The following is a 16,876-nucleotide window of genomic DNA, read 5'->3' on the forward strand; positions in this document are numbered from 1 at the left end:
TTAGGATCTTGCGTTACCCTAGTGTAGCATTTTCCTATGGGGATCTCCAATGTCAGCGACTAGCGGCTATCCTTACCGTCCGGCAGTGATTAGGGTGGTGACCATGATGCTGTACTTCATCAGTTCCTCTTTACAGGGAAACACAAAGCAATCCTGACCCAGGTTACAGCAGTCCTGAAGAGAAACACGCACACACACACACACGCGAGAGAGGTGTTACACACACAGAATACAAACCTCACACTGACGTACACACTCACTCACACACACCCGTATATCATTGGGCACATCTTCAGGGTTACGGGATGCGGCGTACATCCGGAACAGCTTCCTGTGTTCCAGGTGTTCTAGAAGCTTCAGAGCCAGCAGGTCTGCCGCGCTATTGGACGGAGCGCACGCCAGGATGTGGGCGTGACTCTGTGTCTTCAGCACCTGTTTGATGGCTTCAACCACTGTCACAGTCTTACCTGGGGGGAACAAACACACACAGCGTTAGTAAGTAAGTCGGAACTGCTCATAAGGCATGAGACCATCACCTGTTTCTGTAGCGTGAGGCAGCTTGATGTACAATTACACCCCCTGGACAGGAAGCAAGCCGCTGCGATAGACTAGCTATCTCCTTAATCTAACCTTAATGCTGAGTGCCAAGCAGAGACGCATCGGGTCCCATTTTTTGGTATGACTCGGCCGGGGATCAAACATGTCTTTGGTATGACTCGGCCGGGGATCAAACACCCAACCTTTCAATCTCACGGCAGACACTAACCACAAGGCAAAAATAAAATATACTGAACAAAAATATAAATGGCAACATGAAACCATTTCATAGATTTTACTGAGTTACAGTTCATTGAAGGAAAATCAGTCAATTGAAATAAATTCCTTAGGTCCTAATCTATGGATTTCACATGACTGGACAGGGGCATGTGTGGGCCTGGGAGACATGGGTGGGCATAGGCCCACCAGCTGGGGAACCAGGCCCAGCCAATCAAAATGAGTTTTTCCCCACAAAAGGGCTTTATTACAGAGAAATACACCTCAACACCTCCCTGCCCACCTCCTCAGATGATCCTGCAGGTGAAGAAGCTGGATGTGGAGGCCCTGGGCTGGCGTGGTTACACGTGATCTGCAGTTGTGAGACCAGTTGGACGTACTGCCAAATTCTCTAAAACAACTTTGGAGGTGGCTTATGGTAAAGAAATGAACATTCAATTCTCTAGCAACAGCTCTGGTGTACATTCCTGCAGTCAGCATGCCAATTGTATACTCCCTCAAAACTTGAGACATCTGTGGCTTTGTACTGTGTGACAAAACTGCATATTTTAAAGTGGCCTTTTATTGTCCCCAGCACAAGGTGCACCTGTATAATGATCATGTTGTTTAATCAGCTTCTTGATATGCTACACCTGTCAGGTGGATTGACTTTCTTGGCAAAGGAGAAATGCTCACTAACAGGGATGTAAACAAATTTGTGCACAAAATTTGAGAGAATATGCTTTTTGTGCATATGGAATTTTTTTGGGATCTTTTATTTCAGCTCATGAAACATGGGACAAACACTATGCGTTACGTTTATATTTTTGTTCAGTATAAAAGATGGCGATGCTGAGGATTTTTTTATGGCTATTTTTGCGTTAATTATTACTTTACCCCAACCAAAAGGCCTGGATGAATGGCGATACCTGTACTGCAGCATTGAATGTCAGTAGAATGAACCCTGATGAGGTGGCGTGCGACGCGCACAAGGCAAGCAGGTACGGGCTCTGCAAATCCATTGATGATGCAAAAAGACAATACAGACTCAAACTTGAATTGATTTCCGACAACGCAGACTCGCGTCGCATGTGGCAAGGACTACAGACTACAAAGGAAAATCCAGCTAGGCGTTATGCATCGAAGCCTCCCTCCCACACGAACTTAACACATTCTATGCTCGCTTCGAGGCAGACAACACTGAGCCATCCATGAAGACTCTCGCTGCTCTGGATGACCAGGGGCTTTCTGTCTCTGAGGCTGACGCGAGGAAAACTATTAGACAGTGAATCCTCACAAAGCTGTCGGCCCAGATGGCATCTCTGGTCGTATCCCCAAGAGTGTGTGCTGACCAGCTGGAGGGCGTCCACGGAACATGCCATTTCTATCGCTATTCACATGGCCGTAACACATCTATCTGGACCAGAGGAACATCTTTGTGAGAATGCTGTTCATTGACTACAGTTCAGCATTCAACACTATTGTTCCATCCAAGCTCGACACCAAGCTCAGAGCCCTGGGTCTGGACACAACCCTCTGCACCTGGATCCTGGACTTCCTGACGGACAGACTACAGGCTGTGAGGATTGGCAACAACACCTCCTCCACACTGACTCTGAACCCAGGGGCCCTGCCCATGGGTGTGCCCTCAGTCCTCTACTGTACTCCCTGTTCACCCACGACTGCGTGGCTTTGCACGACACCAACTCTATCATCAAGTTTGCTGACGACACCACGGTTGTAGGCCTGATATCCAAAAACAACGACGAGTCAGCCTATAGGAGGAGGTAAGTGGACTGCCATGGTGATGTCATGACAACAACCTCTCCCTCTGTCAGCAAAACAAAGGAATTGGTTGTTGACTTCAGGAAGCAGAGGGAACATTCCCCGATCCACATCAATTGGACTGCAATAGAGAGAGTCACATGTTTTAAGTTCACGGAGGTCTCGTCATGGACACCACCACTCTTGTCAAGAGGGCGCAACAGTGTCTCTAATTCCTAAGGAGGCAGACCGGTTGCATCACGGCCTGGTACAAGAACTGCTCCATCCACAAGGCCCTCCAGCGGGTGGTGAAGACGGCCCAGTACGTCACTGGGACCGTGCTCCCACCCATCCAGGACATCTACTCAACACGGTGCTTGAGGAAGGCACGCAGCATCACACTTGAACTGGACTGATCACCTGTTCGGATTCTCCACACCTTAGCACACATGCACACACATATATACATTCATTCTACTCACACGCCACAACCAGACTTTTATTATACTGCTCTATTTATACATTTGCCCCCCATCCTCCCCTTCCCCAATATACATGTAAATATTGGACAATAAATTGTGCCTTCCTGTATTAGCCTTATGCTAAAATGTATTATTCTATTCTACAGACTATGTTCATATTCTTATCTTTTATTATTTCTTATTCTTTTGCATTTTCTAGAAGGAACCTGCAAGTAAGCATTTTGTTGGACGATGTATATACAGTACCATGTGTATCCTGAACATACGACTAATAAAACTTCAACTTCAACTGAGTTGGTTAACACAATTTTAACACACACACACACACACACACACACACACACAGTTTGTTTGTGTCACACACACATACAGTGCCTTCGGAAAGCATTCAGACCCCTTGACTTAAACATTTTGTTACGTTACAGCCTTATTCTAAAATGTATTAAATATTTTTTTCCTCATCAATCTACACACAATACCCCATAATGACAAGGCAAAAACTGTTTTTTCTAAATTGCTATTTTATTAAAAAGAAAAAAAATGGAAATATCACATTTACATAAGTATTCAGACTGTTTACTTAGTACTTTGTTGAAGCACCTTTGGTAGTGATTACAGCGTTGAGTCTTCTTGGGTATGACGCTACAAGCTTGGCACACCTGAAGTTGGAGTTTCTCCCATTCTTCTCTGCAGATCCTCTCAAGCTCTGTCAGGTTGGATGGGGAGCACTGCTGCACAGCTATTGTCAGGTCTCTCCAGAGATGTTTGATCGGGTCCAAGTCCGGGCTCTGGCCGAGCCACTCAAGGATATTCAGAGACTAGTCCCGAAGCCACTCATACATTGTCTTGGCTGTGTGCTTAGGGTTGTTGTCCTTTTTGGAAGGTGAACCTTCACCCCAGTCTAATATCCTGAGCGCTCTGGAGCAGGTTTTCATCAAGGATCTCTCTGTACTTTGCCTCGATCCTGACTAGTCTCTAAGTCCCTGCCGCTGAAAAAAATCCCCACAGCATGATGCTGCCACCACCATGCTTCACCGTAGGGATGGTGCCAGGTTTCATCCAGATGTGACATTTGGCATTCAGGCCTGGTTTCATCAGACCAGAGAATCTTGTTTCTCATGGTCTGAGAGTCCTTTAGGTGCCTTTTGGCAAACTCCAAGTGGGTTGTCATGTGCCTTTTACTGAGGAGTGGCTTCCATCTGGTCACTCTACCATAAAGGCCTGATTGGTGGAGTGCTGCAGAGATGGTTGTCTTTCTGTAAGGTTCTCCCATCTCCACACAGGAACTCTAGAGCTCTGTTAGCATCACCTCCCTGGCCAAAGCCCTTCTCCCCTGAATGCTCAGTTTGTCCAGGGGGCCAGGTCTAGGAGACTTGGTGGTTCCAAACTTCTTCCATTTAAGAATGATGGAGGCCACTGTGTTCTTGGGGACCTTCAATGCTGCAGAATTGTTTTGGTACCCTTCCCCAGATCTGTGCCTCAACACAATCCTGTCTCAGAGCACTACGGACAATTCCTTCAACCTCATGGCTTGGTTTTTGCTCTGACATGCACTGTCAACTGTGGGACCTTATATAGACAGGTGTGTGCCTTTCCAAATCATGTCCAATCAATTGAATTTACCACAGGTGGACTCCAACCAAGTTGTAGAAACATCAAGGACGATCAATGGAAACAGGATGCACCTGAGCTAAATCATAGCAAAGGGTCTGAATACTCATGTAAATAAGCTATTTTTGTTTTTTATAAATCTGCAAAATAAATAAAAAAATCTGTTTTCTCTTTGTCATTATGGGGTATTGTTTGTAGATTGCTGAGGATGTTCTTTTTTTAAAAAAATTTAATCCATTTTAGTATAAGGCTGTAACATCAAATGTAGAAAAAGTCAAGGAGTCTGAATACTTTCCGAAGGCACTGTATATTAACTTAGCACACGTGTTTTACCTGTCCCAGGTGGTCCAAACACCAGGTAAGGAGCCGGTCGGGAGGATCCAGCTACGATGTTCTGGACTGCTGTGTACTGTTCTGGGTTCTGCTCTAGAGCCCTGTCATACAACCTAGGGAGAGGGGGAAGGGGAGAGAGAGAAAGAGGGACATAGAGAGAGTGGGAGGGGTTATGTATTGGGGATTTTGGATAAGGGTTATTAGTGTGTAAGGCTTAGTGGTCAAAGGTCAAAAAGGAAGTGTTGGTCGGGCAGATGGGTGGTGTGAGCTCACAAGAGAGGCTGTCTTTTGGGTGGTTGGATAGTTGGGTCTCCAGAGGGGAACAGTACGTTCCCCAGGTTGTGTCTGTCAGCCAGCTCTGTTGCTCTCTGTTGAAGCCTAGTGGTCAGACGGTTCACTGTGAACTCCACATCAAACTTCAGACCATCCACGAAGGAGGACAGAAACCTGAAGGGGGGGATAGAGAGACAGAGGCTACATTACGATTCTCGACCCTTCTCCCCCAAAGTGTACTTGCCAGGCTATTCAGACTCCTTAATCCGTTCAAACACAGTGCCACACCCACGGACGTTTGTTTTAGACCCCTCCCTGAATGCAAACACATTTGGGCTGTCTGATTGGTTCCAGAAACCGATGGGTTGGGCCAGAGCCAGAACACATGTGGGTGAAGCTGCGTTTTCATAGTATGTAATTGGCTTTGATACTGTGATTGGTTAGAGACGATCCAATCGCTGATGACTTTGTTTTCACCACAATTGACGTCATGAAACAACTTCCAATGATGGCAGATTCAGACTAAATTCTGTAACAAACGTTAGAGCAATTCCTTTTAGTGTGAGAGGTCAGAGTAGTAGTGTACACTTGTACACTCCACCTCATGGATTTAAAATAAATTAACTGGTATAAGGAATAAGGTGGAAACTCCCTCCAGCCATGCTTTCACTAATCCAATGCGTGAGGGGGAGTGTACGAGTGCACACTTTTGAAGAAAGAGTAGAGAATCGGAATGTAACCAGAGAACCATGGTAACCATAAAGAGAGCGAGCTATTGACTTATAAGATCCCTTCAGGAAGCAGCCTCCTCCAATCATGTCCTTACTTGCTGTTGAATCCCAGTTTGACGGAGTCCAGCTCCACACGGTGGACGTAACCACGGTATTTGACCACGCCCCCCTTATTAGAGTCACCTGACCTCGTCACCAGGATGGCGTCGCCCCGCAGGACAGACGGACGGTTCTCGGACACACCTGGTACCTGCAAGAGCACACAACATACTGGGCTGGAGATAAACCCTGCACCATCTAGTAGAGGATGAGCTATGTTCCTAGTGTGTGTGTGTGTGCGTGTCCGGACCTGCAGCACCGTTAGTGTCTTGTTGGTCTTGTCTCTGACCGTGTGTGTGTACATCTGTGTTTGTGTGTACCTGTAGCACCAGTAGTTTCTTGTTGGTCTTGTCTCGGGCCATGGGAGTATTGGGCTTGTTGTAGTTCTTAATGTCCACCTCCATCTGTAGCTCCTCTAGATACAGCAGCAGCTGGAACCGTTTAGAGTAATTCTCTCTACTCAGACCTGACTCTAGGATAGACCTGGGGGAAGAGGGGGAGGGAGAGAGAGAGAAAGAAAGAGACATTCACAGCACCCATATTGTACACTGGCAGGGTGGTCTAGGATTACTGAGGAGGGAGAGGAGGCACTCACTGGGCATCCAGTAAAAGAGTAGAGGAGGAGGAGGAGTGTCCTTTGAGGAACTGGATCAGATCTCGGATATATCCTGGAACCTTGTAGTCCTGGAGACGCACCATGGCTGTCAGGTTGTTGGCTGAGAGACTGACGGGGAGAGAGAGAGGGAGGGGCGGAGAGGAGGAGAGTGTTAGTGGTAGAACAGGGTGAGCCATGGGGAGACAGAGACAGGGTTAGTATTTTTGAAAAGTATCTCTTTGCTCAGGTGTGTTTAATGGCTGTCGGGTGTGTTACAAGGAGTGCTACAAGGTGTGTGTTACCGCTCAGGTGCTTCTCCCTCCTCTACAGTGTAAGGCATAGAGGCTGTAAAGGTAATGGTTCAGGGTGGATAAGGTGTTTTTTTTTTTTTTTAAATCAGGTGTGATTTCTGTGGCAGGTGTGTTCTGCCAGATCAAATCATATCAAATTGTATGTCACATGCGCCGAATACAACAGCTGTAGAACTTAGTGAAATATTTACTTACAAGCCCTTAACCAACAATGCAGTTAAGAAAATAGAGTTAAGAAAAGATTGACTAAATAAACTAAAGTTAAAAAAGTAACAAAATAACAATAACAGGGGGTACCAGTACCAAGTCAATGTGCGAGGGTACAGGTTATTCGAGGTAATCGAGGTCATTTGTACATGTAAGTAGGGGTAAAGTGACTATGCATAGATAATAAACAGCAAGTAGCAGCAGCGTAAAAACATTTGATTAATTGTTCAGCAGTCTTATGGCATTGGGGTAGAAGCTGTTAAGGAGCCTTTTGGACCTAGACTTAGTGCTCCGGTACTGCTTGCCACGCAGTAGCAGAGCGAACAGTCTATTACTTGTGACTGGTGTTGATCGCTGAGCTGTAGTCAATGAACAGCATTCTCATAGGTGTTCCTTTTGTCCAGGTGGGAAAGGGCAGCGTGGAGTGCAATTGAGATTGCGTCCTCTGTGGGTCTGTTGGGGCGGTATGCGAATTTGAGTGGGTCTAGGCTATCCGGGATGATGGTGTTGATGTGAGCCGTGACCAGCCTTTCAAAGCACTTCATGGCTACCAACTTCAGTGCTACAGGGCGGTAGTCATTTAGGCAGGTTACCTTTGCGTTCTTGGGCACAGGAACTATGGTGGTCTGCTTGAAACATGCAGGTATTACAGACTCGATCAGGGAGAGGTTGAAAATGTCAGTGAAGACACTTGCCAGTTGGTCCACGCATGCTCTGAGTACACGTCCTGGTAATTCGTCTGGTCCTGTGGCCTCGTAAATGTTGAACTGTTTAATGTGTGTGTTACCAGGTGTGTGTGTGTGTGTGTGTTACCTACCTCTCAGGTGGTTCCCCATCCTCTACAGTGTAAGGCAGATAATCCGTAGCGCTGATAATAGCTCTAGGTGTGTAGGGCGCAGTTGGGGCCAGCTCCCTGGCCAACCCTGTCACATACTGGGCCTCGATGAACCGCAGCAGGTGGAAGGCAGGAGAGGAGGAGGAGAGGGAGGGTTTAAACTCAAAGACCAGAGTGGCTGGATAGAAACCCAGGAGGCTGGACTTGAACTGGAGCTGCACCTCATACTGGTCACCTGGGGAGGAGAGAGAGGGAGGGGGGAGAAGAGAGGGATGGGGTTAGTAACATATTATAGAAAGAGAGTGTGTGTGCACCAGCATGCGTCAGGTTCTCTGAGCCTTCTTTTGGCCCAAACCTTTTAATGTTTGTAGATCGGTAAGGTGTTAGCAATATGGTGGAAGCTCCACCACTTATACCTGTCCAGACCCTACAGAACTGTAAACATTGAAGGGTTGGGGCCAAAATGGAAGGCTGAGGGAGCGATTTGGGCCGAGCAGTTGCCATACCAGGCAGTGATGCAACCAGTCAGGATGCTCTCGATGGTGCAGCTGTAGAACCTTCTGAGGATCTGAGGACCCATGCCAAATCTTTTCAGTCTCCTGAGGGGGAATAGGTTTTGTCGTGCCCGCTTCACGACTGTCTTGGTGTGCTTGGACCATGTTAGTTTGTTGGTGATGTGGACGCCAAGGAACTTGAAGCTCTCAACCTGCTCCACTGCAGCCCCGTCGATGAGAATGGGGGCGTGCTCGGTCCTCTTTTTCCTGTAGTCCACAATCATCTCCTTTGTCTTGATCACGTTGAGGGAGAGGTTGTTGTCCTGGCCTCCTCCCTATTGGCTGTCTCGTTGTTGTCGGTGATCATCTGCAAATTTAATGATGGTGTTGGAGTCGTGCAGTCATGAGTGAACAGGGAGTACAGGAGGGGGCTGAGCACGCGGCGGATGTGCTGTTACCTACCCTTACCACCTGGGGCGGCCCATCAAGAAGTCCAGGATCCAGTTGCAGAGGGAGGTGTTGAGTCCCAGGATCCTTAGCTTATTGATGAGCTTTGAGGGCACTATGGTGTTGAACGCTGAGCTGTAGTCAATGAATAGCATTCTCACATAGGTGTTCCTTTTGTCCAGTTGGGAAAGGGCAGTGTGGAGTGCACTAGAGACCGCATCATCTGTGGATCTGTTGGGGCGGTACGCAAATTGGAATGGGTCTAGGGTTTCTGGGATGATGGTGTTGATGTGAGCCAGCCTTTCAAAGCACTTCATGGCTACAGACGTGAGTGCTACATGTCGGTAGTCATTTAGGCAGGTTACCTTTGCGTTCTTGGGCACAGGAACTATGGTGGTATGCTTGAAACATGCAGGTATTACAGACAGACAGGGAGAGGTTGAAAATGTCAGTGAAGACACTTGCTAGTTGGTCCACGCATGCTCGCAGTACATGTCCTGGTAATCCGTCTGGCCCTGTGGCCTTGTGAATGCTGACCAAATATAGGCTACAACTTGTTGCGTTGTGGCCATAGATATATAATCCATAGAAGGGTTTTGTAACCTCTTACCCTGGCAATTTGACTGTTAAACTCATGGGTGCATTAGCAATGGATGCCAGTCCTGACTTTAATCTGAACCGCCATCTATGGATTATATTTCTATGGTTGGTTGCAGCTGTCGGTTTGCCTTTTGCAGATTCCAAAGTACAATTGTGGGAAAAACAGTTTCGAAAGCAAATGGTTACTGCTGAAAAGAGAAGACTAATCTGTCTGTAGAACCAATAGAACCAGTTTGTATCTAACAGCAGCACTTGTTTCAAAGTAGCTCATCTTGAGCTAGGCTATTGCCGAGACAAACACGTCGGCCATGACCAAATGATGAAGGTGAAGCCTTTGGTGAGTAAGTGTGCCACTGGAAATTGTATTTGCTAGCCTACTGTAGCTTATGATCTAGAAACTGTATATATATATATATTGCCTCCTAATATTGTACAATCTGTGTTTCGCTTCATTGGCCTGGGCTATTGTTTGTTTGAATTCAAGACTGAAATGTCTTAATCCGGCCCTGCCTGTGTGTGTGTGTGTGTGTGTGTGTGTGTGTGTGTGTGTGTGTGTGTGTGTGTCTTGCCTGGTTCCAGCTGTAGAGGGTTGTTTCGGGTGACTTTATGCTTGTCCTGTAGGTTGAAGCAGGTCATCCGGTGCAGAGCAGAGTAGTAGGTGAAGAAGAGAGGGCTGGAGGAGGAGTTCTTCAGGAACAGACGAACTGCGTACACCTGGGGGGAGCGAAGGAGAGTTTGTTAGTTTCTCCTGTAAAGCCATTGAAAGAAAACAGCTACTATTTTGTCACAGGACTGGTCTTAGAGTAAAAATAGATTTACAGATGTGGGACGACTAACTACCGTCTCTTATTTGTGAATTAGAGTTCAGAGCAGTCTGACCTCGTGTCGGAAGCCTTTTGTACCCATTCTTCCAGATCTTGTTGCCCAACCTGCTATCACTTTAGATTTGCATGCGCCGTGTCTGACCATTAATCGCACCTGTATAAACTGCATGTCGGCTTTGTGGGGAAAGACTCTGGTGTTGGGTGCTGGGCGTTCCCGTGTCCCCAATTTAAATGATGCTAGGGAAATGCTGTTTTCATAACAAGTGGGAAACTCGTAAAATACTACGAGTTCTGTGCGTTCACGTGCTTTGAACTCGTCGAGATGAGGAGATGGGAGAGGCAGGACTTGCAGCGCGATCTGCGTCAGAAATAGGAATGACTTCTATTTTAGCCCTTGGCAACGCAAATGTTCGTTGATGCGCGCGAGCAGTGTGGGTGCAATAATTGAATAACAGATTCCAAAATGTTTTTTTTGCAACGCTCGCGCACGCGACGCAAGCAGTGTAGTCAGGGTATTAGGGTCAGAGTTAGAGTCCGGGTTAAAGGTCAAGGTCTGGTCTTACCTCTGTCTCACTCTCCAGACTGAACTTGATCAGGCCGTCTACAACAGGGTGGTCGGAAGTGATGTGTACACCGCCACGATCAGAGATCAACTCCGCTCTGAGGGGGTAGGGGTCAGGAGTTAGGTTAGTCAAATTACAGAGGCCCGATCCCAAATGGACCCCTAGACCCTATGCACATGCCGAGATCAGAGAGGATTTGAAAAGTGTGAGCAATATGATAATAGCTTCACTTGCTCACTGAAAGGATAGGTGGATGTTTAACCATATTGCATATACCCATCACATCCTGTCAGTCCATAGGCCATTTGTGATTGGGCCACCAAGGATCGATAAGGACCTGATGAATGAAGAATAAAGGTAAAGACAAACAGCTCCATGTCTGGACCACTCACCTGTCAGACTTGAACTTCCTGAGGATGTAATTGGCCAGTCTCCAGTCTCTCCTGGGGGTGTGTGATGTCTGGGCTGGGTCAGATGAGAGCGCCACACACACTCCGCTCACACATGCCCCATTCTTCTGCCCCACCCCGTTCACCTTGCCTCCATTCTGAACAGGAAAAGAGCTAGATGCCCCCTGCTGCTTCTGGCCACGCCCCTTACCCCGGGTTCCTTGCCACTGGTCCTGACAGAAATCCCTCACCTGCAGACCAACACACACACGGGTCAAATTCAACCCTCCGTCTCTTTAGTCTAGTGCCATGTCTATATCTGCTATCAGAACAGAGTCATTTGGAAAACAAATTTCGGTCTTCTTTTTTCCCCTTTTGGTTTGGCTTTGACAATGTTGACTTTGTAACATACGGAAACACGCGTCAGAAGGCGGTTGGTATCGATTGCTAGGTTGCAACTGATTGTAAAAGCTGAGCTGGAGAGGGTGTGGGCCGATCATGAACCAGGACTTTGTACACATGCACGCACAACTGGTGAGCTGTTTAAGGAACACAACAATAACCCACTACCTACACTCTGCCCAAAACTACCAGGCTAGGGCCATATGTCAATATAAGTCTGTACCAGGCTAGTGTTGTAGGCCTACCTTTGGTTTGAAGTGCACCACTCCTGAGTAGATTTTGGCATTATTGGACAGCTTGAGAGCATACAGCATCGAACTGAAGTTAGGGTCTCTCACTCCATCCCTAAAAGAGAGACAGGTTCAAATGCAGAAGTCTTCATCAACACCTCCCATCCATTCAGACAAGTCACCAATTATGTGCCTTTTGAGAAGTGTTGATTTCAACTAATATTAACATTCTTTCATAAAGAGCACATTCAACTTCATAAATGTGTTTTCAAATGTATTCTCCTAATGTGGGCTTCTGATTCCTCTCCTACGTTTAAAATGTGTATTGACCAGATTGTTTACTTTCTTCCTCTTGAAAAGCTCAATTATGACCTCATCATCTAAAATACCACTAATTTATAAGACAGTTCTTATTTGATTAACGGTGGTTGGACCCATCAATGTGAAGCTAGCGACAATAAGGATTAGCCGCAATGGTGGAATTTGCGGATAGCCTTCAGAATAAAAGTATGTTATTGACAGTGATGCAAATGAATACAAATAGTGGAATTATGCCATACTTGAATAGATCATGCTAAAACGAGGTTAGCATGTTATATAAAATCAACAAACGTCTATGTTATTTTGACAAAGATCTGTTGAAACCACACTCAATGTATTAGACTTTAGAATTGCATCGGGGTCAAACTTATTTCATTGTACAGCCTTACCTATGAATTGTGGATCAATGACATGGGGTATCAGTCTACTCAGTGATACCCAGAGAACCTTAGCATCGTAGCTCTGCGGGATTCTGAAACCACTGTGAATTGAGCAACATGTATTGTACCAGTCAACCAACTATGTGTATTGAACACTACTCCAGAGGGAAAAACAATGCAACGTGGATGTTTGGGAGTCTGAGAACTTTGGGAAAAAAGTACTTGGGTATTGAGTAGACTGATACCCCATTTCAGTGATCCCAATACAACCCTGTTTAACATTAACTAGTCTAAATATGGCATGATTCCACCAATTGTAACCTTCTGCGTCTCAACGAGGGACTTTTAATTTGAAGGCGAATCGCAAATTCTACTTTTGTGGCTAACTTCACAACACATAACCATATCAGATCAGGCCCCACTAGCCAGACGAAGCTAGGTGGCTGCTTTAACGTTAGCTTTGGGAAACAGGGTAGCTCGTTTTTTTCTTCGTGAACTGAAGTTCAATTTCAATAGGCGAACAACAAGTGGCTACCTAGTGAATACTTACTCTCAAGGATTCCCAAATCATTGCTAAGAATATTGAAAATGACTGCAGTTTCTACTGGTAATTGTTTTCAGGCTGGTTGCACATTGGTGCTAGCAATCCCAGAAGTTGCTAATAACATCTGCATCAAAGATATTTGGCATTTTTAAAATCCGGCTTGTTTGGTGGCGGTTGGCTTGCACGTGCAAATGCAGCACACACACAACAATCTATAATACAATTGTGTTATTTGACGTGTCGAATATTGTATCTTTTTGACAAGCAAAGACCCAAACGGCGTTCCATAGTATGTTGTTGGGGTTTGTCGAAATAGAACGACGTCATGCTTGGATCAGCTGCATTTTACTTCAGGTAACATGATTGTGTTATTTGTCTTGCTCATCTGCTAGCTAGCTAACGTTATATATGTGTTCCACTAAGTGTCTGGAGGCCTAGCAATGGCTGTCTATGCCAAAAAGCTAATTTTGTGCAACAGGGAAAAAAATCTGATTGTGACCCGTTACATTAACATCTCTAGCTAGCCAGTAATATAACGGTAACTATCTAGCTAACGTTAGGTCGCAACTTTTAACTAGCAAATTATACTAACTAGCTAACTTGAATAGCTCATTCTGAGAGACAATAGCTACAAATTATCATATCTGTTTGCTCAGTTAACCCTGTAATGGACCCTAGCTAGCAAGCGAACGTTAGCTAAATAACTAAGGAGAGGGCTAGCTAGCTACATTTTATATAAGGCTTAACGTTAGATACTGTATCTAGCTAGCTAGCCTACCGAAATGCCAACCAATAATCATAAGCCTAATGTATGAAAGTGGCATGCATCTCTGTCTAACATTATATTGATGAGGACGAGTAACTTGAACGATTTGGTTTAGATAATTTATTTGGTGCTGCCTAGGCTAACAATTCATCTTGGGTGTTTGTGGGTTATAATCAAAGTGAAATGTGTCCCATCAACATTGTGCTGATAAACCAATGACTGAAGAGGAGTTGAATGTGTTGTCCTTTTTCCCCCCAGACAATGATGCTTGATGGCAGACATTTTTCCTAGAGTGGACTACAGAGTCAGCTTGTGTTGTCAGGCCTGTCTATCCCTCTCTAGATGGACAATATGCCGGATAAAGACGTGGATGACTCATTAATGTAATACAACTTTATAATCCATTGGTGAGAATGGATAATGTCTTCTCCCTTTCCCAACACAAACAAATACACACAAGTTGACACAGGGTCAGCAGCAGTGCAGAGCCCCAGGATGGAGGGGTGCTGCACTGCAGGGTGTTGGGAAAAGCAGGAGGCACATTTCTGTGCTAATGTACAATAAAGTATCGGATCCCTCCATGTCATTGTCACAAGGTCTCTTTGCACATCTCTACACCCACACCACTGTTTCTATTGCCCCACTGTACAAGTATTCCTTGTATTGTACTACACTGCCATTACTGAATGTATGGCTACTAATTGTGCTAAAGTATCCTGTATGTTCAGAACAAACGTTAGGTTTTACTATGCCTACTTAAATATGACAAAGACTGTCGTTATTACAATGCCTACTTTGATTATTGTGAATGACTTGTTTATTGTGAAAGATGAAGAATTCACATATGTTAACCACGTAGAATATGCATCAATGAGGAAGTTCATTCTCATCAGAAACATGAATTTTTGTTTTCACTGCTTTTAATCTCAACATGTTTGCAAGGGAAGAATATTTAGGCTACACTGTTAAGCACTATTGCGTTCTCCCCGGTGCGGTCGAGAGGATCAACTATGAAAGAGAAAGATTTACAGGTGTCAGCTAGCTAATTTCATTATTTCTATAATTTAAGACATTTATTCTTGAGAGTACCGATATATGCATTGTCATTATTTGTCTTCTAGTGCAAGTTGACAGAAGAGGCGTAGGCTAGGCCTACAGTTTATCTGACTAGACAAGTTGATTTAAATAGCCTATTACATTTCGGAAATTAATGTGGCTTAAGTTCCCCCCCCCCCCCCCCCAAACACCAACGTGAAGAAAGTTGTCCCGCCGTCTCTTCCTGTCATACAATGAGGCTAGTGTCAGATGCACAAGGCCCGTTGCTTCTCGCCACTATCCAGTCTAAGTAGCCACGTCCTCTGAAGTATCTGGTCTGCTAGTTCCGCCTCTGACTTCGTTATACACTGACTATAGGCTACATGTAACGCTGTTTTTCCGTCTTTGTTTACTTTTCTTCCTGTAACATGCACTTGACATGTTGAGTTATAGGGGGCTGCTAGCAGGATGTAGTGGGGCCGCGCGTTCTAAATTCGTTTATGGTTTACGTTCCAAAAAAGGTATTCTAGAAACAATAGCCAAACGAGGGCTTTACAATGATGGTGAACATTTCGAGAAATGTTGAGGGTTAAAATCTTACTAGAAGTCACAGAAGGTGCACGAAGGGAGTTGTCAACAAGTCTCTCCAAGTTTGAACAAATCATCGATGAAGATAAGTTTACCTGTTTCGAAACTCTGAGTTGTAGATGTCTCGGAGTTCACTTTTGTCTTTGGTTGATGTTCGATTTGTTTCATTCAAGAATTCATAAAAATCCAGTCCAACTTGGCAACGCGTTCTTAAATTCATGGTGATATGCGATTGGGAGCAGCTGGTGAAATAGGCTACGTTGAGAACAATATAGCTATTTGAGTTTCATTGTGTAGAACACATAAGTGATCATGGAGCCACTGAGGAGGATCTGCGGAAATCCTGTCATACTGAAGAAACGAAACCGGACACATCACTACTCGGGGGGGGGGGGGAGTTTCCTATCAAAGATATTTATAACATTATAAGGTTAACGTCTATGTTAGTGTTGATAATGATCGTATGGTAAAGATGAAACCTTCAAAATAAAATCCCGCATTTAAACGATTTTCAATGTGGATAACTCATTCAAAAGATATTGCATTTTAATCAATAGAGGAGACTCATGTGCAAGCATTGCCATCGTATGTAAAAGACTATAGACTCCATAAACAAGATCTCACCAATAACGGGTTTAACAGAAGACTGTATTTTGGTCATATTAGATGTCGAGAGTCTATACCAGCATTCCCCATGTGGGGGGGGGCTGGCAGCCCTAACTCACTATTTGGGAGACAGATACTTACGAATATCCACCAACAAACTTTATTCTAGAGCTGGTTAAATATGTTTTGAGTATAACTATTTCAGGTTTGATGATGAATACTACCTCCAAACGAATGGAACATCGATGGGCTCCACATTCGCTCCGAGCTATGCTAACCTCTATGTGGGTCTTTTTGAAGAACGTTTTGTTAATAATGAAAACGAAAATCAATTTTTGAATAAAGTCCTGAAGTGGTATCGATATATTGACGACATTTGTTGCTAATAAGGAACGGAAAAGGAGCTGTCAGATTTTATGGCACTACTCAATGACATTGACCCCAATCTCAAATTCACTATTGAATGTGACACTCAACGTATTCATTACCTCGATATGTGGATTGAGAAATCAAATGGAACCCTGTTTACAACTCTGTATAGAAAGGAAACAGACAGAAATACTCTATTACAGGGGGACAGCTTCCATCCTGAGCCATTAAAAAGAGGACTTCCAAGAAGCAGGTTTTTCAAACTGCGCTGTATCTGCCACTCCACAGAGGATTATCTAGAAAAAGCAGCGGAGATGCACATTA

At 45.0% G+C, this 16,876-nt stretch overlaps 1 protein-coding gene across 1 annotated transcript in view; it reads right to left on the minus strand.

Annotated features, from left to right (window-relative positions):
- Positions 1–15,923, minus strand: part of LOC120031894 (putative helicase mov-10-B.1) — a 31,780-nt gene extending 15,857 nt beyond the window's left edge. Inside the window, exons 1-13 of the mRNA XM_038977719.1 lie at positions 15,673–15,923; positions 11,959–12,058; positions 11,315–11,562; positions 10,923–11,019; positions 10,105–10,249; positions 7,977–8,229; positions 6,642–6,770; positions 6,367–6,529; positions 6,043–6,197; positions 5,217–5,390; positions 4,944–5,056; positions 271–467; positions 77–174 (exon numbers count right to left, since the gene is read on the minus strand). Of these exons, the coding sequence (XP_038833647.1) occupies positions 77–174; positions 271–467; positions 4,944–5,056; positions 5,217–5,390; positions 6,043–6,197; positions 6,367–6,529; positions 6,642–6,770; positions 7,977–8,229; positions 10,105–10,249; positions 10,923–11,019; positions 11,315–11,562; positions 11,959–12,058; positions 15,673–15,797 (1,997 nt within the window). The 5' untranslated portion in view covers positions 15,798–15,923. The remainder of the gene's footprint in view (positions 1–76; positions 175–270; positions 468–4,943; positions 5,057–5,216; positions 5,391–6,042; positions 6,198–6,366; positions 6,530–6,641; positions 6,771–7,976; positions 8,230–10,104; positions 10,250–10,922; positions 11,020–11,314; positions 11,563–11,958; positions 12,059–15,672) is intronic.
- Positions 15,924–16,876: the final 953 nt, after the last annotated feature.

The sequence above is a fragment of the Salvelinus namaycush genome, chromosome 38, assembly GCF_016432855.1.
Source record: "Salvelinus namaycush isolate Seneca chromosome 38, SaNama_1.0, whole genome shotgun sequence".
Classification (NCBI taxonomy): domain Eukaryota; kingdom Metazoa; phylum Chordata; class Actinopteri; order Salmoniformes; family Salmonidae; genus Salvelinus; species Salvelinus namaycush.